At 37.1% G+C, this 14,119-nt stretch overlaps 1 protein-coding gene across 4 annotated transcripts in view; it reads right to left on the bottom strand.

Moving 5' to 3' along the window:
* ARL15 (ADP ribosylation factor like GTPase 15) overlaps positions 1 to 14,119 on the bottom strand; it is a 358,539-nt gene that overhangs the window by 183,236 nt on the left and 161,184 nt on the right. Inside the window, exon 8 of one of the 4 annotated variants that reach the window (XM_025196137.1) lies at positions 12,280 to 12,442. The exons of 2 other annotated variants lie outside the window; for them this stretch is intronic. In XM_025196137.1, the coding sequence (XP_025051922.1) occupies positions 12,353 to 12,442 (90 nt within the window). In that variant the 3' untranslated portion in view covers positions 12,280 to 12,352. One more of the 4 variants, XM_025196135.1, reaches the window with a different exon arrangement.

Genomic DNA, 14,119 nt, shown 5'->3' on the forward strand with positions numbered 1-14,119 from the left:
AATGCTTGGCAATACTCAACATGGAACAAATGACTTAATTCAAACACAATGAATAATTAAATAAAAGAGCTAAACACAACACACTGACACCACGCAGACAGTGTTATTATCTAGGAAGGGCCAATGGAAAGATTGATGATAAACCTTAAGTGTGTCTGGGTTCAGTATTCCAATGCTAAACATTTTCCCATCATTTTATGCCCCAATAAGTTTCCATTGACTAAAATGACCTACAGCTACACAGAGAGCTCGGTAGCACAGAGGTCTCTAATATGTATCTTCACCAAAATACTCCAAGTTACAGCAAGTGAAAAACACTTAGAATGGCCTGTGAAAACAAAGAATTTCACAATCAGAAGGGTTGGCGTCTAGTCTGCAGTCATTACAAACTTATTCTGTTACTTTGAATTATTACATAACATGAATACCCAAAATGAAAGTATCAAAGTATAAACAAGTTCAATAAGTGAAAGTGAAAAAGATAACTAAAATCCTAGAAAGATGAACATAGATTGACATTCTAACTTTTAACAGGACCAATAAGCTATGTACTTTGAAATACCAATAAAGATCATTTATAAGTATACTACTGTGCATTGAATATGTACATGGGGAAAAGTACAACAGAATTCTAAGGTGAAGCCATAACTTAAGTAACAAGCTCTTCAAGGATAAGCTCATATCTCTGATATACATGGCAAACAAAAAGGATAGAGGCAAAAATAATGTAGCATTGTATATTCATAAATGTAATAAATGAGTATCATTAGTAACTACAACCAAACTTTCAGTAATTAGCCTGGCCTGCCAAAACTTGTGGTGCCTGTACATGTGCAGGATGCCTGCTCCAAAGTGTTCCAACTAGAAAATCAAGTCTGCTGGAGTGTTCTAACTAAAACGCTCCTGCAGCCACACCATCACAGGTTTTCAGCATCCCTACATTTCAAAATGGCAGTGGGGACACTTTAACTAAAGCTCATCAAACCAAGCTCATCAAGAGATGCTCTGATTAAAAAGCCCCCTCTCCCCCCAGAGCATGTGTATAGATGTCCTGTGTGTCCAATGCAAGTTTTCTGGTCTTACTCATGTGAAGTCTCATTTAATGTCAATGGAAATGTCTGACTGAAATGCAGTGGCTTATCACTCCTAAATGCAGATCATTTTCTTCGTTAGTGTTACACCTATTCTCAAGTATTCTATTTTCTGGTGTGGGTGGGTGTATGCAAATACAGATAGATATCACTGAGAGCAAGAAATATCAAAACAGCAAAATCATATTCCATTATTCCTCACAGCATAATCTAGGAGTTAATGCAATCATATGGAAAACTAATTTTTGAGAGCCACCAGGCATAAGAATCAATCAGTGAAATGTCTAGTAGCAGATACAAAAAGCACCTTACCCTTTAAGATCACCCATTTGTTTTATTACCCACTGCTTCAATGCACAACAGTTTAGCTAACAGGTTGCACTTCAGTTTTTTCTAATGGTAGCTGTGTCAAAAATAGCAATTGTAGAGTATGCTATGAGTTGAAGGCTAGCAGTGCAACAGATCAAAAGAATATTACACGTGATAGTTCTGTACCTCAAACTAAAGTAGCTCAGGCTGCTAGTAGTTAACTTCTGATACAAAGTTTTAAAAAAATGAAGTTCCAACTCATTTTATGTTTAAGCAGTGATCAACAATAAATAAATCACTAAATACATAAATAAACTTTCCACTATTAATCAAAAAGAAAAATGGAGTTTATTAGCTTCCCTTAAAAAGGGATATCAGTCAAAGTGACTTTTAGGTACATGCATATGTTATGAGGTAACATTCACTCAGGAGAAATCATACTTCTGCAATAAAAATTTAAAGAATTGTTTACTCTTTTGTCTTTTAACATTTAACATTCATTTGGACACCAGGTATATAGGGATGGAGGTGGGAATTGAAAATTTTCCCAAAATACATCATGAAAAGGTGATTTAAAAATAATCACAACATACTTCAAAAGACTGAGTCTACACCTCTTGGTTACTTTCTGTAGAATTTTTATATATTATTTACATATAATATGCACACGTGTGTGCATGTGTATGCGCACACTCTACAGAACTTGAAATAAGAAGCACGGGTACATAATTAAGGGGTCCGTAGAGCTCATAAAGAAAGTGCAACGACCTTGTTAGTGTTTGGCCTTCCTTTCGCACCCAGGCTCATTGTAAAACAGTCAACCATGAAAGTGCTTTAAAAAGCTGGTTTTCTTTTTATATTTATAGCATGATTTTCGAATGTACCTTTCATGTTTTAAAGAAGCTGGTACTGCTGTATATCTTTCCTGGTAAATTCAACATGAATCACACAAACTTCTAATTTACAACTTTCAGAAACCTGAATGCTTTTGAATACTGGGATTTTCAACTTTGCAATTTAATGACAACCCTGCCTTTGGCCTTTCCTGACCTGTTGTGAAGTAAATCAGGCACACTAATGTGGGCTAACAAGTCTTTTTCACACTGTTCGATCACCCTGCATCTCTTTTCTCCACAGACACGGCCTCTCTCCCACTCTCTGTCTAGCCATCCTCCCTCAAAGCAAACAAAATGGTCACTGTAACCCCGCATTACTGCTCATTAGATCACAGGTTAGTCAAGTGGAACTGCCCGAGGTTCCCAAAGGAGAGCTATACTTCAAAAATCTGTCCATGTCAAATGAAGAAAAAACCCCTGAGCGTGGGGTCACCCAGATCAATGATCAAAAGAGATGGAGAATGGTGGAGAGAGAATAAACCCTCAAAAAAAAAACGAAACAAAACAAAACAAAAAAAACCCCCTTTTTGTTTAAAAAAAAAAAAACAACCACCACCCCACCAAAAAAACCCAGCCTCCTTCTGTATAATACATCAGATTACAAAGATACTGTGCATTTTCTTCTGCCCTGACAACAACATACTAGCTTCATTTTAACATGAAACAACTTGCTCTTGAGCAGGGTTTTGGGGATTATTATTTTTAGTGTTATAAGTGAGACCTCGTACAAGCCAAAACTATCCCATCAGAAAATTATAACTAAGAGATAGACAGAAAAGGTGTTGGGGAAGGAGGGAGGAAACAAGACTGGGTGTTTCTACTGATATTTCTTTAGCAAACATCACAAAATAATGAATTTATTTTGTAATTTGAATTAAAGTCGAATTTTAGACTACATTTGAAAATGAAGATGCTAATATTTTTAGTACAGTTAAAAAAGTTATGTTTTGGGACCCAAAGAAAAAAGACAGTCATCCAGAGTCCTACCATCTGAACTCTGCCTCTGCATGATGCATCAGACAGGCAGAAACCTACAGCATTTTGATAAATTTATGTAAGTATTCCAGTGAGCAATATCTGATTTTTTTCCAATATAAAATCAATACAATTCAATGAGGAAGAACTGAAAAACAACCAAGTCTTTTTAAAGGGGAAAAATACCCGCAAATGACAGAAATGATCTTTTTATTACTTTCAAATAAAAGAGGTACATTTTATCTACTCTTAGAATTCAGGAAATAGCACAAGCCAAATAAAATGATATCCGTACATAAAACATTACCAGTTCAGCAGCTGGTAGCCTGACTGATTTTAAAAGCAACATTGGATGATCTGAACTTGACCGAAATGGAAAAAACCCCAGCTATTTTTATTTACCTATATACTTGGCTGAATTAAAACAAACAAACAATCCCCCACATTTGCTTTATCAACTAAAATAAAGTTAACATTTTGGGAAATCATGTGCCATCTTAAAGAGATGAAACTAAAACGATTTGTTTTAAAATGGATACAAATGTGAACCTTCTTAAAATTATTTTTTATTTTGTTTTATAAAGGACTCACACTGGCTACCAGCAAAATTACTCCTACAGTCAGGTCATAAAACCCTAGATGATAAACACAGGAATGAGAGCAGAGCATCTATTCATACCCATGACTAGCAGGGGGCAGCCACGACTGTAAAGACATCCTCCACCAAATCTCTTCTATTCCCTAGTAGGATAAAATGAAGAAAATATCTCAACCTTCCTACCATAAGAGCAACCACTCCTACACCTTCACTCTGGTCAGCCAGAGCAAAAAGATAGGGGGAACAAAGAGGGAAAATATTCACCTTGGAATGAACCAGTTGCCAATAGCCTGGCAATTGATAAATGCCACATTTCAAAAGTATTAGGTACAGTGGAACCAAGTACAGTGAAGCAAAGCTTTGGTTAAAACAAGAAGAAACATTTCACATAGTTTCTTTATAACTGGACTGCAATGGATAGTACAATCCTTTGATTCTACTGTAATTAAAGATAACAAATTAACAACAACATCAGAAACTTGCTGTGAAAGGATGCTATGTTACATAAAAACACTGGAAAAGCACTGCAGTATGAAATAGGACAATATAATATTGTTGATTTTGTTATATCTTTTATTTTATAATTTGTCTGACAAAAATGGGTAGTAATCTTTTGGGGAAAGGCAGGAAAAGGTTTGTAAAATCAACAAGTATAAGAAGGAATTTTATGAAGACACATATTTTAAGTATAGACATTCAAAAAGCCTGAGTCTGAAAAGATTCACTCTCCGCAGGCTAGTCTAACCTGCATAGATTGAACCGATTTGCAAGTAAATAGATATTCACTTTTGATTCCAGAAATGCAGCAACATGCCTGCAGTAGCCCAAGATACAAGCCGAGGGACACGAGAGTGAGCCCTCCCTTCCCTTCAGCAGTAGCCACAAGGCTACAGGGAAGCTAAGCTTGGGTGGGGGAAGCGGGGGAGTGGCCAGGCCCCGGCAGGCTGCTGAGTATGACTGGGGAGGGGTTTAAACCCTCACCCTGGCCTGCAGAGACCCTAGCCGGGTATGCCCTGGAGGGGGAAGGGGGAAGCAGCCCTTGCCAGGTTTGTCCCCGAGGTGGGGGAGCATGGCCAGACACCAGCCTGGGCAGCACCTCGGGCAAAGTGGGGGAGGGAGGGGGATTAAACCCCTATCTTCCCCCTCTCACACTGGCATGGGGACCCCAACCAGGATCTGCCCTGCTTTCTGCCCTGCTGGCCATTTGCATGGCTGGGGTGTGGCCAGAGCCAGCCTGAGCAGCGCTTGAAGCAAAGCGGGGGGCAGGAAAGGGGATTAAACTACCCCATCTCCCCTCTCTTCCAGCCTCAGGTGGAAAGCAGGGCAGACCTGGGCTGGGGTTCCATCTGGACGGGAGAGGGGAGACAGGGAGGTTTATTCCCCCTCCCCCTGAGCCTGCTGGCCCATGCCCCCTGCCTCCTCCACTCCAGCAGAGAAATTTTGGCAGGGGCTGCTCCACCCCCAGCAGGCCAGGGAGCAGAGGGGTGGGGCCACCCCTATTCTGCTCATGTGGACAGCACAGCTCAGCCCAGCCCAGGACTGCAAAGCGTGCTGGGGAACTGTGATTTAACTTGAAGGGGTCCGAGACAGAAGTTCTTTAAACTGGTTTGACCTAAATCAGTTAAGTCTGATACTACATTCAACCAGGTTTATGTTAAACCACCTTTGGCCATTTTGAAACCGGTTTATGTGTACTGAACTTCTGTTCTGTTGCAGGTTTAAACCAGCTTCTGATGACTTAAACCAGTTTGTGTGTAGCTTCTGTCTCTAGTTATGAAGGCCTAATGCGTCACTTCACGTCTCAGTCCTGCAAATCCTTGCCATTTGTATTGATACCTGGAGTTTACTACACATTAATTTTGGAAGGGCCTGAATTTAAAATCACTGCAATCACATATATCAACAAATACAGATACAAATATATGATGTTCCCAAATTTTCACAAATATTTTCTGGGCCCTGCAACTTCACTTCACTTGTTATCATTCTAAGTAGGTTTATTAATATTTTGTGACAACATCATATATTTAAATATATTAATAATTTAAATCACTAGTTTCAGGACTAATATTTTTCAGCCTATAATGATGCATAATGACAAGATAACCAAAATCCTCAAATACTACCCATTTTGCAACTTATTCAGACAATACTAAACTAATCACTCTTCCTATTATATAAGCTATTTTTCAGTTTTCACCTGCAAACAGCATGCTATTTAATTTCAGGCTAGTGTAACAGTTTAAATATTTAGAAAATATTTTGAGAAAACATTTAGGCTTATGGGCTAGGGACACAAGTTACACATAATCCAATTTAAGTGATTAGAAACTGGTTTAAACCTGTAACAGAATGCAAGTTCAGTGCACATCAACCAGTTTCAAAATGGCTGAAACTGTTTTAAAAAAAAACCTGGTTGAATGTACTATCAGACTTAATTGATTTTGGTCAAACCAGTCTATGAAAGTCTGTCCCAGACCCCTTCCTGGTTCAAGTTATATCAGAGTCCCCCAGCATCCCAGCATGCTTTGCAGCACTGGGCTGGGCTCTGCTGTCTACTCCAGAGAGCAGGGCTGGCCCTGCCCATCTGCTCCCTAGCTGGAGCAGTGAGGGCTGGCTCACCAACCTCCCTCCTGCCCCAGGCAAACCTCAGCTGGGGTCTGGGGCCAGGGAGTGGGGGGTTAAACTCTCCCCTTCCCCACCCCCTCCCCTGAGTACAGAGCTGCCCTGCTGGCTGTGACTTACTACTGGCTGCGACTATGGACTACACATCCCAGAGGCATCTGGAAGCTGGAAGAGGAAACAATGAGCAATCCTGCAGAGTCCTGATGCTGTAATTGTTTACTTTAAATCCCAGAGACCTCGGGGACAGCAGGAATAGGAAGCAAACACACAGCCCATGCTGGTTATATGCCAAAGAGCCATGCTCTACCACCTTTCAGCTTCTGGCTTGAGCCACTGCAGGCATGTGGCTGCATTTCCTAAATCAAAAGTGAATGTCTGTTTATTTGCTTATTGGTTCAATCTATGTAGCTTAGACTAACCAGCAGAGACTGAATCAATTCAGCCTCGGGCTTTTTGACTGTTTGAACTTAGCCATGCAGATTTCAACATGACTAATGATATGCTTCAGTATTTAGCAAGCCATCATTAAAATAATTTAATTGAATTATATCCATAACTACTTCCAGTCTTATAAAAAAGATTGTTCCAAAATGCCAGACAGCTGATAATTCACATTTTTAAGGGTGCATTTCTACCTACTATTGAATCAGTTACTAATCAAAGGAATGAAATGGAGCAATGATTTCCACTTTCTGTCTCTAAATGCCATTAGACACTAAGATGGAATGAATTTCAGAAGACCGCAACACAACAGGTCTTCAATTACTTTATCTTGGCTAAATATCAGAACCAGAACTCCATCCCAATTCTTCTTAACCTGTCAGCCATCTTCAACAGTCACCCATTTTCTTTTAAATTAATGCCTTCCATGCTATTTTCCGGTCCACTACATATCTCTATAAGTGTTCCTTCAGCATGTCCTTTACCAGATCTTCCTCATCACCCTGTACAACATTCTCAGGGGGGTTGTCTTTATTCTCTTTTCTCCTTCTATACTTCTAGTCTGGGTAATTTGAAAACAATTTCAAACTACCCACCCTCAGCTCACAACTCACGACTATCTTTCTACTCCAGATTAGTTTCCTTGCATCAAAATTAAAATGTTGGTCTCTGTGGAGGACTAGACATTACTTTAAATTCAATTTAAGAGTTCCTCCCTGCCAATCACTTCCCACAAGTAGTATTCTTGACTACTGTGGACATCATCAACATCCTGCCTGTCCCTCAGGCTTTTCACCTCGGCATGAGATTAAACTCTGATGTCCCTCCGATTCTCGTACCTAAGATAGATCTTAAGCTCTGAAATCTCTTTCTGTATAAAGTATCTAAGACATGGCCTTCTATGTATCCAGAGATAAAAATCTTATCCAGGCTTTTAGTTCACATCTCTATTGCTACAACAACCTTTTTCTGGCATTAAAAAAAAGACAATGTTTGCCTGATAGATATCTGCTGCTCTGTAGCAGAACACAGCTGCTACAGAGATCATTTTCCCAGTTTAGCACCTTGACTGTGACCCATTTTCTACTATATCAAATATAAGCTACTTATTTTCATTCTGAAAACCCTTTTCACAGTCTATATCATCTCATTCACTATGGAAAGGTCAACTCCCATGTAAACTCACTCATGATCCCAGTTTCTAGTTGCTCAATGTTCAAACACCTCTCTCGTGCTTTCTCCAAAGCTCCTCCTTGTTCTAGAGAGGAGCTTCCTATAAACATCTTCAAAACTGTATTATTTTCCTTCAAATCTCTTCTTAAAAAAACCTCATCCTTGTGAAGACACTTACAATATTTTAACAGTTAGTTCTCCAATGCTTCATACTGCTTATTGTGCTGACCAATATTATCTCATGATTTCCTTCTGTTCCCATCTGCCTACGCCCGTCAGTTGTCTCTTTTATTGTCATGGATAAGCTCTTTTTATTCCATTTTACACATCTCCTCATGCAATGGGTTCCTGATGCACAGATAGGGCTCCTGGGTGCTACAATAACAATGATAAATAATAGAGCTCAGTACGATGCTCTTGACTGTTCCACTGCTCCAAGGAATAAAAATTGGGAAAAGCACAAAAGTCTATAAACATCTGTAAGTGTACAAGCACTAACTTTAATTTACCAGACTTGTAAAAGGTACCAAATTTATATTTTAAAATTATCAACAAACTTTGGTTACAGACAATGCACAACCCAAGAAATAAGGAACGTCTCTCCCTACAGCTTAATTAATACAACTCACCTCTAACTTTGCCTACATGCAAAAGGATAGTTCAGTCTCTATGTCAAAGTACTGCTAGCTTCTCTGCTGAGATGCCAGTAAAGATGGTGCTCGTGATAATCCTGGTGATATGGATGTCCAATTGCTAGGAATTAGGCTGAGCCTAAAAATTCCTTTCACCCCACACATCTGAACACAACAAGGCAATTTTCATAATCAGCGTGGTTCATCTTTTTGAAACAGTCAAAAAGATGAACCACGCACTCAATCATGAATAAGTAACAAGAGGGAAAACATTCTGGGCTCCACAAAATGATAATTTAAGACTTCTGATTTGCAGATTATTTACACTTCCTCCACTGCATAAAAATGCCTTGATTGTTTGTATCAGCAACTACTGAACCACTCTGCTTAAAGAAGATAATAGCCTAGCACTTCTTTTAAAAATTGTAGTAGAAAACAGCTCTTACCTGCATATAGGAAAGTTACATGTTTTCATGTTTATTTTCACTGCAGTTTGTCTGAAGTCATTCTTACTTAATGCTCAGCTGATACATTTCCTACCAAGAAACTGGTATTCCTTCCACAATACATAAGACACTAACTTCTACAACCAGCACTAGCAGTGGATAGGGCGGTAGGCTCTCCCACTCCCAGAGAACAATGAAAAGAGTAATATCCTAGAGTTAAGGCTGGCCGATTTTGAAGTCACCAGGAACACAAGAGTGTACAGCTTTCTATGTGGACTTTGTCACAAGACAAAGGGCCACTGGAGACCCAGTGAAAACTTCACCTTGCTAGAGCAGGAAGTTCATCTGAAGGGGGGGGGCACCTAAAACCACCAGGATGACACTGCTGACTCTGATAATTACTTCTAGGTTTAAGCTTTTGAGGCGATATTAGCAGTCAAATCACTGTTTTTTCTTACTTTACTGCAGTGCCTCCTCATAGAGTTAGCCTTTAATACTCTCTGCTAGAAGAAAATTGAATTTAATACTACCCCACTAAACAGATACTAGAACACCTTCAAATTCTTTCTCCCTAAAACAAATTAAGAGTGCAATCTCATCTTTATACACATGGAAATTGGTCTAGGAAGTTCTGCATTTTTAACTCAAGGGCATTTCTAGCCATGCTACTATAACTTTTTAAAGTATATTTTGAGAGAGAAAGAGAGTTTCTTCTAAACTCCAAGTCATGGGTAATGCAGGACTGAATTGTTATCTGAAACTCAATGACATCTCTGTGGAAAGATTTCTCTCTCTTTCCAAACTGCTAACCAATAATGCCAACCAGAAACTACTAAATATTTCTACCAATATAAAGTCAATTTATTTGCTTGTTTTATGCTCTGTACAGGCTACGCTTGCACAATAGTTGATACGCGTGCAATGCATATTTTAAAAATAAGATACCACTTCTATATCAGCTGACTATATAGCACAAAGGAACTTACAAACTGTTCAATCAGTAGAAATTTTTAAAAAATCTATATACAATGAAATCAAAGGCTTCAACAATTCTGCATAAAAGGGTATTTACACTGACAATTACAAAACTCTTCATATCACATATCATCTTATCACTTAAATAACTCTCAACAAGAAATCATTAGAAACACTTGTCCACACCCAAAAACAAATCTACCCCACCCTAAACACCCACGAACCATGAGCCCTAGGTTAAAATTAATTAGGTATAGTGTTTTGGATACAGTGGAAATACTGGATAAATAAGCATATTAACATTTGTATGCCATGTTTATACCATGTTTCTATTTTCTGTGCAAAAGAACTTGTATTTACCTGTAAATATTTACATTCTCTAAATGAAATGTTTATAACACATTATATTACAAATTAGAAGCACTGACCCTTAAATATGTTTCTAATTTTAATATTTGATAGAAAGAGAACATCTTCACTTAGCAATGCTCTCTTGTAATGTGCTTACTGAAACCATCAAATGATTTGCATTAAGATTATGCACTCTATTCAGCATCTCCAGTTGAGATTAATTTACAAAAAACACAATTAATTATTACTTGAAAATTACATAAGCTCATGCCAAAACAGGTTCAAATATTTTTGAGGCAGGGAGAGAAGTAAACAGTATCCAAAGTGAGATGACTAAAAACAAATAAAGGAGGGTATTTTTTTAAATGTCAACTTAATTTACAAGCTATAGGATGAAGTATTGCACAGTACTGTCCAAATTTTCCTTTTTTAATTTTAGATTTAAAAATAGGCTAGGAGGTGAAACAGAGCCACAATCAGCAACTAAGGGAAAATAGGATTATATTTATTGGCTACTATCTCAACTAAACTTCCCATAACATTTTCTCATATCCCTTAAATAACTTCATAATTGAACTACATTGTAGAACAAATTAAATAGAATGTTTCAATAAAAGTAAACAGTTCTACTGTATACTTTTACATATACTGTATTACATACGTTTTGAATTAAGTTACTTAAGCTTTTGCTTATTAATGCATTAGGCCTGTACTATGTGCAGTACTGCTTCTGAAAGTGCAGCGTGTGCAGAAAAGTGTTTGATAAAAAAAAAAAAAGGACAAACTAAAATTTTGGAAAACTGGAGCAAACTGCATTTCCCAAAAGGGAATACAGCTAACATCTGCTTGGCTCTTCCCCTATCTAGTAAACTATTTTTGCTATAGCGAAATATTTGTTCATAATTCCCATTATACACTGCTCAAATATGAATGGTTTCATTTAATTAAATTGAAAGTGGTCCTTTTAGGTGTATTAAACAATTTGGAGCTATGGAATCTACAAGACTGCATGTGTTCTTTGAAATCCTAATACATTGTCTTTGTCTAATTACTTTTACACTTGTTTTGCTTTAATACAGGTAATGCTTTGCATAAACACATGTACAAAAGAGTATTCACATTCCCTTCTATATGTTATTTTTAAAAAGCTTCCCTTGAAACCAGTAATGACCCAATGATAATTCAGTCTCCCATTTCTTTTGCTTCACATTTTCAAAAAAGGAATAAAAAGGACAGTAAAAGTTTTAAGGAGGCAGCACATCTCTTCATTTTAATAACTGCAAAATTTACTGTGCTGGAATGTCTACATTTTGCTTTAAGGAAGCAGAACATACATTTTCTAGGGAACAAGAAATCTATAGTCTTTCTGCCTCATTATCACCTTAAATTAACCAAATTAACCAAAATGCTCTTCTGTAATTGAATTGGTTTTCCATTATTCTTCATAAAAAGAGTAGTACTTTTCATTCAGTCAGTTCTCAATGTGTTTTTCTGAAAAATTTATGAGCTATGTCTTGAGAGAAAAACTCATGGCTGCAATTTCAAGTTTTAGACTAAACTTAACAGGCAACCAAGACTTTTTTCCTTCAAGAAAATACACCAAGTTACTGTTTTGAAGACATTCAGTACAAACGTCTTGTTAAAAGTACTTTTGAAAGCATATTAAGATGAATTCTGATACTGATATATAGAAAATGCTACTGACCAAGTATGCAGGGGTGTAGGTTGTAGCTGTGTTGGTCTAAGGACATAGGCAGACAAGGTTCCTTGGGTGAATTTTATATCTTTTATTAGACCAATCCAAATAGATGGAGAATAGTTATTAAGCAAGCTTTCGAGTTCAAAAACCCTTCAAAAACCCTTCAAAAACCAGACTGACCAAGTATAGCATTATTTTGCAAAATAATAGTGGAGGTAGAGAAGGAAGGTCCTAGAGGCAGAGGAAGACCAAGAAAGACAGAAAAATATTTAATAATACAGGCCTAATATTTATTAACACACACACATATCATCAAAAGCTCTAACTAATTCATATTGCATCTTCTTTAAAAGTTATGCTGGACATTATCTCAAAGGTATAAAGCAAAGCATTTAAATGGCCACATGGAAAAAAGTAAACATACTTCCTTTGACACAAATTAGAATCACCCTCTGTGTGAAAAGTAAAATTTAAAATCTGCACTCCCTGTTGTAATAATTATCTCAATATCGTAGTACATACTTTGCTCCAAATTGAGTAGAAAAGATCTCATGCACAGTTTACGAACATTAATTGGTGTCTTTTTCCCTTTCTCCCTTCTTGTAAAAGTGAAATGTCACTAAACCAAAATTGTTCTTTTCTTGTCTTCAAAACACCATACACTTCTTATAGAATATTTGTGCTATATTTCTGTCTGCATTAAAACCTGGGGATGCAATTTTAAAAACAGGATTCTCAAGGCTGGTTTCTAAATTCAGCAGTTAGGCATATATAAGTGCTTGCCCACTTTAGAAAAGTACTGAGCCACAAGCTGTGCCTGAAAGAGAGTGCCATTTTTATGATAAAAGGAGTTTGGGAGTAAAATGCAACTGTTTAATACTGGTAATTGATGCAAATTCAAGTGGTCTACAGCATTTGCTACTGAATATCCTGAATCATACATTGAATTCATCTTCTTCAGAAGCTCTTTTTCTGGGAGATGAAAATTTAGATTTCATTCCTGCATCCACCACTATCTTTATATCCTGACCCTAATGAATGTTGTTTACCCTGATTTAACCAAGATATACAGATTTAAAACTGATAAGGGCATAAAGCTTGATTTTTGCAAAATACAGGATTTTCATTGGAGAAACTATATCATTTCTGCTGGAGAGGGAGGGAAGAAAGTGTGTGCAAGAAGTCACGATCCATACTGCTATATAATCCAAGTAAGATCCTAATGTAGTTTTGACTTCACTATAATGAAAAATATAATTCAGAGGTGGAACATATTTCATGTAAGCCCTCTACTATAAAAAGTGCTTAAAATGAAACAGGTGAACAGAATTACAAAACTGACTGCATTTTAACATCAGAAAAATGCAAAATAACCTTTTTCATTTTTATTTTGTTAAGAGTAGAGCTTGTTGTGAAGACTACATAATCCTTAACAACTTCTTTATTGCTTTATATCAATGAAACCTAGTATCCAAGTTAAGAGTGAAATGTGTATTTTTCTGGAACTATAATTGTAGCTGAATATTTTAAATAAAATAATTATGAGAGTCACTACACTAACTGCAATGAAGGCAAAAACATCACACCTTAAATTAAAAAAATCAGAATCAGATGAAGAGCTCAGAACTACAACCTTAGTCCTATGTCAGTGGCTACTAGTGAAGAAAAAGCAGCTTTTCTATAAAAAGCTTCCCATAGTTGCAAGCTTAATAAATTGCTTTAAGCAATGGTGAAAAACAGCATAATGGAAATAGCTATTATTTTAGTCTTGCACCAACAAAAACAAGCAAAACAAAAAATACTTTCCCTGCAGGCTTTGGTAAAAGCAGTTAGAAATGTCTTTCCTCTCTTGCAGTGAAATAAGGTGAAAGCAGGAGAATTGTGTCCAACTCTTACAGGTACTCTTTC

This window comes from Alligator sinensis, unplaced genomic scaffold (genome assembly GCF_000455745.1).
Source record: "Alligator sinensis unplaced genomic scaffold, ASM45574v1 scaffold573_1, whole genome shotgun sequence".
Classification (NCBI taxonomy): Eukaryota; Metazoa; Chordata; order Crocodylia; family Alligatoridae; genus Alligator; species Alligator sinensis.